A 14,763-nucleotide genomic window follows, 5' to 3' on the forward strand; every position below is an offset into this window, starting at 1 on the left:
AGGGATAGTAGTTGTTTCCAAGGCGCTGAATATCGCTCAGATTACAGTAAGGTCAATTATAAAAATGGAAAAGACATGGCATGGCTGTAAATCTAGCCTGAGCAGGCCTGTGAGAGAGGAAACCAAGTGGTCTGTGTCAACACAGAAGCAGCTACATGGCTGAGATAGGAGACGCATATTCACACTTCCTAATATTAGGAGTCACAGGTTTCTGACTCGACAAAAAAACTACTGCTGTGGGGCGTGGGCGACTATTAAAACCACGATCTTTGAACACCCAACTTTTCTGTGAGAGGCCCCAGAAAAACTGAAAATGCAAAAACCAGTGTGAAATGTGCTGCGCTCTGCAAACAAACTTAGATGATGTTTTATTTCAGAGATAAACTACCTGCAGAAGCATGAACAGTTTTCTCATGGAAGATGGGGAAATAGTCCAGATGTGTAAAGCATGGCAGACGTATTCGGGGCTGTATCTGCAGCCAAAACAGATTTTACTTTAATCATGAAAGTGGGGAAAAAAGCTAAGGAATCTGATTTTGTTTTTCACATTTGATCTTTATATCTTCTGCACATCATTTATTTTGCTAGTAGTCATTTAAAGTTTAAAACTTAAACTAAAAAAAAAAAGAAATCATGAAAAACATCCAATAACTTCATGGCAAAACAAGTAGTGATTATATATTTTTAATGTAAACATAGGAAAATAATTTGTGTTCAATTTTGAAATTAAACAAAACACTGCACTCACAGTGCCAACACATGGCTGCAGTTAAGCTATTTGTTGACAAGTTTTAATAATAAGGCACACAACCCCCCCCCCTCCAAAAAAAACCCAACCCCCCCATAAATAATATGGTTTCACAACTGCAGCCGTAACCTCACTAATGATTATGGATTTGTACGCAGGGAAAAGAAAATCCACTGCTGAGTGGATTTTCTTCATTGCCAACTGGATCATAACTCACACGTACTGAATAACTTATTGCAGCTTTTCTCAAGATATTAAATAAAACTGCAATGAGCACCAATCTCTTTGTATTCTGTCCACAACCCTCCATTCAGCCTGTCAGGTGATGTGTACAATAAATAATGAATTAGACACCGAGAACCTTTTGCGTATGCAGGCCTTATGCTGATGGAAACATCTACCCAGTCATTAACACAAGCTCATTTTTCCATTTAAAATTTTATTTTCAAAAATACAAAACAAGGAAAATAAGTATATGTACACAAACACTATTAAAATAGAATATGTATTGTACAAAATATGTACAGCTTTTGTCCAACTGAAAAACAAGTCCTATCTGTTCCTTTTGTCCTTGATGGTGTAGTGAAGAACTAATGGCTGGGCCTAAAGGGAAAAGATATTGCAGTATTTAAAGTGAGATATACATAACCATACACATCTTGCACAGATAACGCAAAAACTATCCCACTACTTCCAGACTGTGTTTTATTCAATTGAAACAGATTGTTTTAACAGTTATTTTTCAAGCTATGACTGGAATTTTTTATTATACATCTTAAAACTTTCTCCTTATTTACCAACTGAATTCTAGTACAAAGGAATTGTTCAGGTGTAAAGAAATGTGTGGCATTTATCTGTGCTAGCTGACAGTGGGTGCACTGTACCTTGCCAAACCAGTGTGAGAGCCATAACCGCTTCATGGTCATGTGATCTGGCAGAAACTCGTTATTGAACAGCATCTGGACCTGTAGGGAGGCCATACAAACAGATGTGAAGAAAAACTTGATATAGACTTCTATTACTTCTTTCTTCACTGAAAACATGACTGGGCAGCTTGTGTTAATGACACTGCTACTGTCATGGACTAAACTACTTTATTCTGAATTTTTTTAATGGAATTTGTCCCTGAGAGACCTTAATGAAAACAAAAACAACCCAAAAACATAATAGCACATTTGTTTGACCAGTGTGTCCAGGCTTTATTAAGTCTATATGTGATGGAAAGAATACAAATCTATTTTGATCCTTTTGTAGCACACATGAGGAAAATACAGCCTGAGAGCTGGAACTGACAGAGCAAGTCAGCTAAGGTCCTAACAGTAAAACACTATACTAATGTTATTATTACTGCATATAATACAGCCCTCTTTGGAAGATTAACCAACATTTTAATTAGCTTTTTTTTTTTCTGTCTGAGAATCTAAAACCTATCTCAGTGAAACACAAGAAAACAAAATGGGCAAGAAAGAACAGACAAAGATAAACACAGAAATGGCTTATGTTATGAATGCGCCACAATGACACCCGCAAACAAAACATTCAAGTAAGGACGAGCAGAAACATTAATAGGTAGAGTTGTGATTTATAATGTAAAGATAAAATGATCTTAATGGAAATTAAATTAAGTCCGACTTAACCATTTTGACACAAATAAAGGTAAACAGTAAGTTCTTTACTTCTTAAACAAGGATGCAGCTTTATTGTGTCTGTTGGGTTTACTAAGATGTGACACAGTTTAACACATTTAAAATGAAACATGTGGTATGTCGTTAATTATTAGTAGCGCAAATGCAAACAGGAAAAAAGCCCTTTAAGGTATGTAGTCCTGGGGTGAAATTCTAGCTATTATTAGAGAAATTCACTGGATTTTTTGGTCTGAAATCGACAAACATGTCTAATAAAGATTAAAAATTAATTGTAATTAAGGGCCAGGATAAGTTGACCCTGTAAAAAAAAGCATGAGGGATCAAGAGTGGGGTTGGTTAAACAGATCAATTACTTTACACAGTAATTAAAACAAATAACTTTTTATATCAGGGAAGAACAAAAATGCTGGGAAATAATATTGTAATGTTACAGTTTGATGAGATAAAAGAGTATGGCTGACTTACCTGGTGTTTTTCTACATTTAATCGATGACAAAGCACTTTCCGTAGGTGCCTCACTTCTGCTCGAACAGAACAGCGAACAAACTTCTGCTGCAGAGATAAAGTCAAACAGTGCACTGTAAAACTTCAGACAAGCAATATAATGAGTCATTAACATGTTCAAACTGAAAATAATTCAAATAAATTATGGCCAGCTGCACATTTATTTTACTGCATAGCCTCCTATAACCCCAGGGGAGATGTTCAGGGACTGTTCTTGTTTATTCTGAAGGTAAATATGTCAAATTTATACCTTTTTCTTAAAAAAACCCAAAAAAAACTGTAAAACTGATAAACTGGGCTCAGTTAAACTTCTGGACTTTAACACTCACACTTTGTATTGATGGAGGAACTGTTGCAGGGTTGAGTCAAAGTTTTATACCAATAGTTATAAAAAGTATTTATAGATTTGTCTGTAAAGCTAGAAAAGCACGCCTCTGTCTTAACAGTGGTCTTAAATTTTGTCCTTAAAATAATAAAATGTTTATAATATCAACATTTGTACAGTCTCACCCACTCTAACCGTGTTTTGTTACAAAAGCACATTTCAAGTACTAAGGAAATATAAACTAAGATAAATTAGATGGGAGTGAAACACCAGGGTGTGGCTTATTCATGTTACAATTAGATTTACAGTGAAGAAAAATTCTGCTTCCTGCTCGACATTTTCCAGTCCCGACTGACTTATTCGACACTCTTAAGCCACGGTGCTAAACTTACTTATCCCCACAAAAGCAGGGTGAGTTTTACTGTTCTTTTTGTAGAACTCAGAAATTTGCTTTAATTATTTCACGTCTCAGTAAAAAAAACAAAAAAACAACGCAGACTAAGACTGCAAATGCAGAGTAGTGAGAAAGTGGTCAGGGTGAAGTACAACTGAATATAGTCACTAATTTTTTCAATACTAAAAGTTGTGATGAAACACCTAAACAACAAAGCCCAAATCTGCCTTATTATGAAATTGAACCCATGCAAAATCAAAATTAACTCTCCCAATCAAACTCCTCTTAAGTGGAAGAGTTTAGGAAATGGGCATGGCTTTGGAATCACATGAACGTCTGTGAAACAATGGTGCCCTCTGCTGGAGAAACAAGTCATTGCACTTTTGATGATTTACAGCAGCGGTCCCCAACCCCGGGGCCAAGAGAGTTGAGGCTTGGCTGTGAAATTTATGGGTTTCGGGGGTTTTGTCGGTTTTTGTCATCATTTTTTATCGTTAACTCGGTTTACCCGGGTCTTTTCCTGTGTGTTATGAATAAATCTTTTTTTTTGTACCAGTACTGGTTTTATTTTGTTATATTTATCTGCGACACCTGAAAGGCCGGCCCGTCACATAAACCGATCCGTGGCACAAAAAAGGTTGGGGACCGATGATGTACAGCATGTTTGGATTAAATGGATCCCCTAATAATCCTTATACCCAACCTGAACTGGACAAGTTCCATTTTACTTTGTACTTATCTGTCCTTCAATAAATTTGTCAATCAAAATTAACCCATTAAACCAAAATATGGAAATGTTTAGTAGGCAACATTTCCACCAATATATTTTTCTTTTTTCCATGTTTCATATTGTCGAAATACTGTGCAATAGACATTTGGCTGCTACATTTCGTTAATGAGTATATTTCATTGCTTACTTATATATTCTGTATTTATATATGTATAATAATAATAATACATTTTATTTAAGAAAGTGCCTTTCAAAACACTCAAGGACACTGTACACAACCAAAAACAACAACAAACATAACAATTATGTATGTATAACTTTAAATATATATGTATATATTTAAAATTTGTTGTTGTAATGTACAGAAGCAAAAGTAGAAAAAAACCTGTCTGTCCAAATATATATGGACCTGTCTATATACAGTACGCTGAGTACAAGTTTTGGCTTCCAGCAAAAGGAAATCCCCTGAAACGAAATAAGAACATTTCACCATTTCTGTAAGTGTGGGTTTCAATTTACTGCATAAAATAATAGTTTTTTTGCTTGTAAAGTTGAGCATTCCAGGTTTGAGAACCACTGTCCGAAATATATATAGAGCAAAGATCCATTGAAGCCATGAAAAGCCCTTCTAGTAGCAGCCTTCATTTTCCATGAATCCAAACGGTTTGGCCCAAAGAATAGATGACATAACGACGGGTAAGTGGTTGTGCACTTAGAGAGCGAAAACTTGACAAGTATACATTAATAGATCTGGTCCCCAAAGCAATTTAAAACAATGTATTAGTTCCAACTATTTAATGATACACTTCTTTGTGATGTTTGATCTAACACAGCTTGTTTGACATAAGGACCTCAACACTAACCACTGCTAACATTACCCAACAGCTTAAGCCTCCGCTTTCAATACGTGGGCCAAAGATACTACGAAAATCCAGTTATTGAGAAAGAAGCAGTTTGGTTGGGAAATAAAGAATGATTATATGCCTCACTGGTGTATTTCTCCCACTTATCCCTGTCTCTCTGTGAGTGTGATGTTTCATCAGCAGCCAGACAAACCAGACCTTCTATGTCCGCACTTGTCACTGTGCCATGTATTTGCTGTACAGTTAAGTGTGGAAATAACTTGTAAAAGCTTCAAAAAAATGTGCCCCGGAGACATGTTTGGAAGAGGCCACTTTAAAAGCAATAATAAACACTTAACAATCTCACAAAGTAAAAAGACTTGCTGATGTACGTTTATGGTACTCTATCAGGGCTTATTAGTGACTTACCTGAAGAGTAAGCTTTGTTTTATCTTTTTTTTCAGCTAGTGATGAACTGAAACACAAGAAATAAAGAGCTTTGAAACATGCATGCTTTGTTAAAACAGGTTTATCTTGAACCTCATAGCTTACAACATGCAGACTAATATAATCACCTTCATATTTACATTCTATCAGCCTTATCTCAAATAAATATTTTATTAAAGTACACACAGATCACTTTAAGATAATCCATTACAGGCAAAAGTACAGCCTACCTTAACCTTTCTAAACACAGTGAAACCTGCTCGTCGTATCTGTAGAAGTGAGCTTTTGAGTGGTCAAAGCTTGTGTAAGGTACTGTAGCATCTGGTACACCATCTAGACAGAAAAAAGACAATCACAGCAAAAATTGGAGTGTTGAAATGTGCTGCAGTAAATGTCTCAGAGTTGATTTTAAGCCTCAAAGTGTGATTTAAACACTTTCTGACTTAAATTGTACTCAATGTTGGAGTTATTTGACTAAATGTATCCCATCATTGTTGATTTAACTCTTAAAAGAGAAAATTCCAAATTCTGAAACTCTGCACAGAGGTTGGTTAAAAATGTTAACTCTGTCATCAGTTAACTTAATAGCTTTAACTCTGTATAGAGTTCATTTTGAACTCAAGTTAAGCCCAGCCCTCCCAGACACCCCCAGTGCGGACATTTTTCTTCATCAGTTGGAGCCTCATGGAAGAACAGTACTGATTTTGCAACTGCATGCAGTTCTACAGCGTAAGTAGAATTAAGTCAAACTTACAAAGATAGTTAGAAACTGGTGCTATAAAATGTATTTTGTGCATTTAAAAGATTTAAACAAAGAAAATATGCTAGCTATTGGCGCTGGCAATAAAGAGTTAACGCAAACTGTTAACAGCCTCTAACTATCTATCTATGTTACAGATCACATTCAAGCTGTTAGTGATGAAAAAAACCAAAGTAAACTGTTCAGGCTGGCATTAATGCCCCTCTATTGTTCGATGTTTTGTGGAATTTGACATGCAGTTTGACATCAAAAGAACTGCAAAAAAAATAAAGGCAACGTGCTGTTAACAGTATTCACCGATCATGGTGAGATACACTAAAAAGTATAATCAAGCACTTTATATTCAATTGAACAAATTATTTGACATTTTCCTTTTCTTTAGTGTTTCCTGACCTGTCTTCGGCTTCTGAGTTGCCTGACTCCAACTCAAGCTTCAGCTCACGTGCCTCAACTATAATCGTAGATGAGGTCCCATGCAAGAGATGCAGAGTTAACAATACTGCTGCAGTATTTGCTAAACAGGTTGCTACAAAGCTTGACACTTGTGCTTTGTTTTTTCCTCTCAAGTTCCTAGAAAGATTCCTTATTGCCAGGTTTTTCCTCAATGTTCATTTTTCTCTTTTTGTTTGTTTTTTTCATTTTTAATAGTTAATTGAAACTGTCTTAGGAAGTAAGTTTGGTGGTGACCAAGTAAATACAGGAATACCAAGCAACAAACACCACGAAGGATGCCACAAGATGACAAATGGTTAACATACTTGTGGCTCACATGATTGATAGTCATGGGTATGTATTCAGTGTATGTTGTGTTCTTTATAGTTGTGCCAAATAAATGCATACTAACTGACTAAATTTAAAAAAACTTTAAAATTTCTTGTGTATCTCTAAAAATTGATCTACTTTTTACAACTTTCAACTTTAACTTTCCCTGTTTTCATTGTAAAACAGATCAGTACATTTGATGAAATTGTATTAATTTTGTGTCTTTTCATCTTCAGCCTTTAAACAAGAAATGTCATCGCTGTTATTGTTGTTACATCTCCTTCCACCACCACCAGGAGGACAAAGGTCCAAAAATCAGCGCAAGTGATGCAAGTCAGAGACTTGTAGTCTTTCATAAGGTAATTATATCATGAAATTTCAATAATATGTCTTTGAGCAATCTCTTCTACATTTATTTATTTATTTATTTCTGTATTTGGACATCATTTCTGTGAATAATTTTCAGTTTCCTTATGTCAACCCCAGTCATGCTGCAGTCTGGAAGAGCATCTCTGCAATTGATGCTCTTCCAGAGGAGGTATGGTTGGCAACCATACCTCCTCGCTGTCAGGCATCAGAAGAGCAAGACTGACACCTTCTACATCACAATGGATAAGCATCTCACATTCCATGCCAGGCAGCCACTCACTTGGAGCATTTGATGAACTTTTCAAAGCACACTTTGTGTTTAATTTGTCCCAAGATAATATAAAGCTGGACTTGTTATTTCCAGTGCAGTTGAAGAAGACCTGCCTGTCTTTTGCTAAACAAGTGATTTACTTTTGGTTGAGATGTCATCTTTTTATGGGAAACATGTTGTTTACAGAGTGTTTTGATAACCATCTATATGCATTCAGAGTTGTACATACTGAGGAGAGATGCATAGTGAAAATGTCAAAAATAAAGTTTTATAAACCTTTCGATATGCAAAGGTCATACAATGTTTCAGATTAGACAGTCTACATTGTACCCTCTTAACAATTTTTAGATGACAAAATAAATGTCCTTTTTGGGAAAATTTATTGTGTGCAATATAATTCTTTCTCAGAATTTAATTTGAACACTTTCCAGTGTAGAAAGCCTGATACTATAGGGAGTGAAGCCAACACTAACCAGAAGGTTAAAAACTGTATCTCAGCAGAGTCACTTATTCAGTCTCTAAAGTGTTACTTTAACTCTGTTTTGAGAGTTAAAACATGAACTCTGGCACAGTGTTAAATATTTTAACTATTTCAAAAATGTTGATTTAACTCTAAAGAGTGTGGAGCTATATAAACCCTGAAAAAGTGTTGAAAATGACTCTGTGGGAGTTCATTTAACACTGGTCTTTTTGCTGTGTGCAGTTTGACTCAGGGCAGACAATCACCACCTCTGTCACTAACTGACTATGGTGCTCAGGACTTGCAAAAAAGCATAAATGCTTGAAATTTGATGATAACCTTGAAAAAGAATTTGCAGCTGTGGCCAGTGTGGCATAATTCTGTCCAGTATATCAGCCAAAAGGTAAGATTTGTGTTATTAAGATAAACATCAGTCTCATAGTCACTCATTAACTCATTCAAAACCACTGCATTATTTGATAACAGCTTGGTCAATATGGCAAGATTTGCATTCAACCAATTAATGCACTGGATTCCAGATAGTGTCTTTTTGTATAATGCTGACAGATGCAAGAATAAAATGAAGACTTACCATCTCCAGCAGGCTGAATGACTCTCTCTAATCCACGTGACTGATAAAATTCCTTTATTCTTTTGTCTTCACCTAAGCAAACACAACAAAGGATTTTACTAAGAAAATCATTCAAATGTGAAAGGCAGCAACTCATAAGAACAGCCTACATCACTTAAAAACTTCATTCTGTTAAAGGATGCTTTCATTTGGTTATTACTCCAGCATTCACTTGCTTGGCAGGTGCAAAACAAGCACACGTGCCTTGAAAAACTAACCGACTCCAACTATAACTAGCAAATAGTAGAGAGCAGTTTTGTTTACATACTTTCTTGTAATCCAGGCACCAGTTTGTAGACAATGTCTTGCATCACTCGATCCAATTTGAGGTTGAGTAACGGCTGCGTTTCATGAATTTTGATGTTGCACATTGGACAATATTTGCTTGTTTGCAAATACTTTACGATACAACTTTTACAGACTGTAGAGGAAAAAAAGAAACAGAGATATTTTCTTCACATTATGCTGATAACAGACAGTTTAATAGTGCCTGTGAAACGGCATTAAGGCTGTTGGCAGCAAATGATATTAGAATAAATGATCATTTGGCTCTGTTAACACTCACAGGTGTGTAAACACTCTGTTATTGTTGTGGCATCTATGAAGTAGCCTGCACAAAGGTAGCAGACAATGTGTTCGTTCAGGTCCTTGATCTTCAACTTCACTTCCTCCTGTGGAGACAAAAAGAAAGTGTTTTGACAAGCTGGCTACTTTGTTAGGTGGAACTGCTTGTTTACACAAATATCTAGCAGGTCATATGGCAGCAACACGAAATTTAGGCATGCAGACATGGTCAACAGAGCCTGCTAAATTTAAACCCCAGTATCAGAATGGAGGGGGAAAATGACTTGAAGTGATTTTCAATATGGCATGGTTCTTGGTGCCAAAAGGACTGGACTGAGTATTTTGCTACTCTATTGGGATTTTCACACACAAACATCTCTAGGGTTTATAGACAATGTTCCGAAAAAGAGAAAATGCCTCAGACTGCTTTGACAATGAATCACTCATGAAACCAAGGTATGCAGAAGAGCATCTCTGAACATGTCAAACCTTGAAGCAGATGGGCTACACCAACAGATGGCCACACTGGTGCCACTATTTTCAGCTAAGAGCAGGATATAAAACTGGACATTGTGTAACTAATACAAAAGCATGGATCCATCCTGCCTTGTATCAATGGTTTAGGCTGGATGTGGTCCAGTAGGAAAAGGCCCTATGTCACAAAGTACAAATCTTTGCTTATTATGTATGTATGAATTGTGTCATTTATGGGAAATATTTAAAGTCAAAATAAAAGTACATAAAACTGTAAAGATTCTTACAAAAACACTGCTTTTATGCATTTATGTCACAACATTGATGTCTAATTTCTTTGAATGTAATGGTTATTGTGATACCCGTAGTAGAATTATACTTACAAAACAGTAAGGGTATAATTCCAGTGAAAACACTGCTGTGAAATATAGCCAAAGGGCACATGGCCAGTGTTCAACAAAACAAATAAACCACTGATTCATTTGAGTTGTTGGTCTGACGAAGGCTGTTCCATAGTTTAGGCACTACATGTACAAAAATCAAAATTATGATTGCCTCTGGATTTAAACTAAGAACATGGAAAAATAGGGAACAGCTTACAAGCCTTGATGAGATGAGAGAAGGACTGCTGGCAAAAGCAAGCAAAAGGCCATAAAAAGAAACTCTGCATTTAAATAACAAGAGCTATGGATGGATGAAGGCACTATCAAACTAGAAAGCTTACTTAAAAATCTGAATGAGCTGGGATTTTCACAAGATAAAGATAACAGACTAATAAGGACAACTTTGTAGTGCAGTGTATTCCCCTCTTTCTAAAGGAACAACAGAGACCAAATTAAAATGTCCCCTACAGCACAATTCCTGTGGAGTCATAGTATGCGGTCACTGCAAAGGTCGAGCATTCAGACCTGTACTGTTTTTATATCCATGCGCACAATGGGCCTTTGAATGGTGATTCTGCACTTAAGCCCAGTTGATCTACATACAGTTTTTGTGGGTTTTGCTATATTTTTAGCAGACATTTTTTTTAAAGTTTCAGTAAATTTAATATTTAAAAAACTTAGAAAGGTGCAGTACTGAAGATTTTCTTTGGAATGGAAAAGGCTCTTTAGTGGGTGCCATTGATAAATGTATGAAAACTCGGAGTTTAAAGCTGAATTTAACAAGAACTTTTTTATAACTCATCCCTGTAGACAAGTGTCTGTGTTTTGCTCAAGTAGTCAAACATGAAAACGGGTTTGTCCAGCTCAGAGAGGTGCTGCGCTAAGCCGACCCTGACCTTTGACCTCTGGGAAAGACCCACGAACCGAACAAAAACAAAAGAAAGTTTTCCTACTAGTTGCGCCGGTGAATATTGATACAAAACATGGGTTAAACTGAAACAAAGGGGGACATTTTAATAGAAAAGTGGAATGATGTTTGTCACGTTTTTGCACAGATTTGGTGGAAACTACGGGCAGCATCGCGATGAAACATTGAAAATCGAGTAAAAGCAACGAAGCGTTCTCTTACTAACAACTGCGTACGATCAAATCAACCACAAACCAACAGCAGTTCGAAACGAGAGCCGTTACTTCATTACACAACAAGAAAGAACCCACGGAGTGCAACGATCGTTACCGCCCCACTTCACTCATACAAGGCTTGAATTAAATGTAAATAAACAAAAAAAACCAACTTGAACTGAGAATAAGTGCTAAATGTGTGCTCTGGACAAAAGCAAAATAACAGTTAGTTGAAAAGGTTTCAGCACGCTGCTCTACAAAACAACACGATCGCACTCATGCCCTCTACGCATGCTCAAGCACGTCTCTCCTCGCAGCGCTTCAGCAGCATCGCTCCCCTCTCTCTCCATCAGCGCCGCGGAGGCGACAACGATCTGCCGCTAATACGTGGGATTAAGTCCCCCTTGCTACACTTCGACGCTCGGTACCTTCCCCCCTCTGTGAGGACGAGCTCAAGTAACACCAATACTCACCTCGTTTCGCAGTGGGTCCAGTTTGTAAACGGACTGTAGCTGATTTCGTAGCCGCATCGCTATGGCCATCGGACCTTGCTCCGCCATCTTTGGGACTTATGCTAAGTTCCGGGTAAACCGGAAGTGGCTGTGGTGGTGTTAAGTTGAGGCGGGGAGCTACGAAGTGGAATAGGAGAAAAATGAATTTTAAATAAGGACAATAAAAGAATAATGACTTAAAGAACGAGTGGGAGCAAACGCCGATTTTTTCCCCAATGGAAACATAAAAAAACCACAATTGTTATGAAAAAAAAAAATTTAAATAAGGGCGTGAGAGTGTGGGAAAAGGCTTAAAAACTAAAGATAATACTAAATAGATAATAAAATGGTGAAATACGTGGCTGAAAGTAAACTAGTCATCTGTTAGCTAAACTGTCAGAAAGACGTGTACGCTCACTGGCAACTTTATTAAGTACACTTTTTAGTACCAAATTGGACTCCCTTTAACCTTCGGAACGGCCTTAACTCTTTTTGTTTCAGTCAATCAATCAATCAATCAATCAATCTTTATTTATAAAGCACTTTTCATACAAAAAAAATGTAGCACAAAGTGCTTTACATAGTTAAAAGCAGCCCACCCCACCCTCCAACTCACTCCCCACACTCTCATTAGTCAATATGATACTGGAAACATTAGAAATTAGAGATCTTAGAGACTGTTGTACATACTGACATAATAACATCTGAGAGTTGCCGCAGATTTGTGAGCTGCACATTCTTAGTGTTACTCTCCCATTCCACCTAATTTTATTAGTGCTTTTGGATTAAGATTTAGTAATAGTGGAGTCCATATGGGTACAGTTGCAGCAACAGTATTCAGGAAGGCTGGGACATTTATATTGTGTTTAATTGGTATTAAGGAGGTTAAGGTTTGCCTAGAAAATATCCCTCACAGCATTACACCACTACTACCAGCCTGAACCATTGATACAATGGCAGATCAATGCTTTCATGTTGTTTATGCCAAATTCTGACTCTACCATCTCAATTGAGACTTAATTTCTCAGTTGAGTTCAATTCACCTCATCAGGCCAGGCAACATTATTCCATTCCATTATTCTGTTGTCCAGTTTTGGTGAGTCCATGCATATTGTAGCCTCAGTTTCCTGTTCTTAGCTAACAGGGGTGACACCTGGTGTGGTGTTCTGCTGCTGTAACCTAACTGCTTTAAGTTTTGATGTGCTGTGCATTCAGAGATACATACCTTTGTTGTAGCAAATGGTTATTTGAGTCACTGTTTCCTTCCCATCAACTCAGCATTCTCCTTTGGCCTCTGGCATTTTCACCCAGAGAATTCCCACTCACTGGATATTTTCTCTTTTTTAGACCATCCATCCATTCGCTTCCACTTATCCTTTTCAGGGTTGCGGGGGGCGCTGGAGCCTATCCCAGCTGTCATAGGGCGAGAGGCGGGGTACACGACAGGTCGCCAGTCTGTCGCAGGGCTACAGACTTTTTTTCTTTTTCTTTTTTTGGCCATTCTCTATAAACCCTAGAGATGGTTGTGTAAGAAAATCTCAGTTGACTGGCAGCTTCTGAAATACTCACACTAGACTGTCAAATTTAAATAATCTTTCTTCCCCTTTCTTATGTTCTGTTTGAACTAATGTAGGTGAGCTTGACCATCTCTACATCTCTAAATGCATTGAAATTCATTGAAATTCAAATATCTAACCAGTTGGCTGATTAGATTTGTGTACCTAATGAAGTGACCAGTGAGTATTTGTGTTATTATGAAGTTAAAGGTTACAGAAAATGGTTGTAATTATGATTAATTAAAATGAGTTGAAATAGTCAAGCAATGGACACATGGTAATGGAAAAAGAGGCTAGTAACATTTTTAGCTAAACATAAGCGATACATGTCTAGAACATCCAGGATCTGTCTCCAAATGGTAGTAGGAGTGTAATGTTTAGTAAACTTTGTCACCGAGATAACAGAAATGGACGTTCATGTTAAAATCCTCACAGATCATTTTAAGTCCAACCCACCTGTAGCGAGGATCTTTTTCCACTAACTGTAGAGGTGCTTGAAGGCTCTTGCTTCCCAGACAGAGTGGCTCAAAACTCGACAGACCTCCCTTAATTGAGGGAAACTGCCATAAGCAAGCATTACATAAAGCATATAAAGAGTAGTTAAAGTAAAACTCTCCTGTATGTATTGTGTTTGACTTAATGGTCAAACACAGTACACCAAAAACCGTTTTTAAAATGCCACTAGTCTCTCTGGTGATTTAAAATGTGTATATGGCTAAGTCAGATTTTTACTTAAAGATTCTGATCAGTTGTCACTAGAATCCTAAATTCTTTAACATTAAAAGTGTATTAACAGCTTAAAAATTTCCACCAACTAAGATCAGTTACAAAGGGAGCTGCTGTTAACCAAAGCGGTTCTAGATATTCTTGGGTTTGGCCAGTAAGGATACTTATAGAAAGATAGAAATGGAAGAGTAATTGCCCTCAACTCATCTTATTTTTGCACTGTTGCCTCGCAGCAAAAAGATTCTCTGGGTTTGGATCCACCAATTAGCTGAAGCCTTTCTGTGTGGAGTTTGCATGTACTCTCCTGTATGTCTGTATGGGTTGTCTCAGGGTACTCAGGCTTCTTCCCACAGTCCAAAGACATGTGGGGATTAGGTTAACGGATTATTCTAAATTGTCAATAAGTGTCAGTGACAGTGTGAATGTTTGTCTGTCTTTCTGTGTTAGCCCTGTGACAGACTGTCCAGGGATAGTCTTCGAGCTCAGTCTAGGAAGCATTCATTCATAAGTTAGTCTCCACTTTTGGCAATAGAGGGTGCTGCAGTCACACAATTGATT

General features: G+C 37.1%; 1 protein-coding gene across 1 annotated transcript; it reads right to left on the minus strand.

Moving 5' to 3' along the window:
• Positions 1–1,176: 1,176 nt before the first annotated feature.
• pcgf1 (polycomb group ring finger 1) lies at positions 1,177–12,108 on the minus strand. The gene is made up of 9 exons (XM_013909152.1): positions 11,906–12,108; positions 9,455–9,560; positions 9,158–9,310; positions 8,851–8,922; positions 5,867–5,969; positions 5,619–5,664; positions 2,860–2,946; positions 1,633–1,713; positions 1,177–1,351 (listed from the first exon to the last, which is right to left on the minus strand). Exons 1-9 carry the CDS (start codon positions 11,990–11,992, stop codon positions 1,301–1,303), a joined length of 786 nt encoding a protein of 261 aa, XP_013764606.1. The 5' UTR covers positions 11,993–12,108; the 3' UTR covers positions 1,177–1,300.
• Between the last annotated feature and the right edge of the window lie 2,655 nt (positions 12,109–14,763).

The sequence above is a fragment of the Pundamilia nyererei genome, unplaced genomic scaffold (assembly GCF_000239375.1).
Source record: "Pundamilia nyererei isolate P.nyererei 1_Seehausen unplaced genomic scaffold, PunNye1.0 scaffold00020, whole genome shotgun sequence".
NCBI lineage: Eukaryota > Metazoa > Chordata > Actinopteri > Cichliformes > Cichlidae > Pundamilia > Pundamilia nyererei.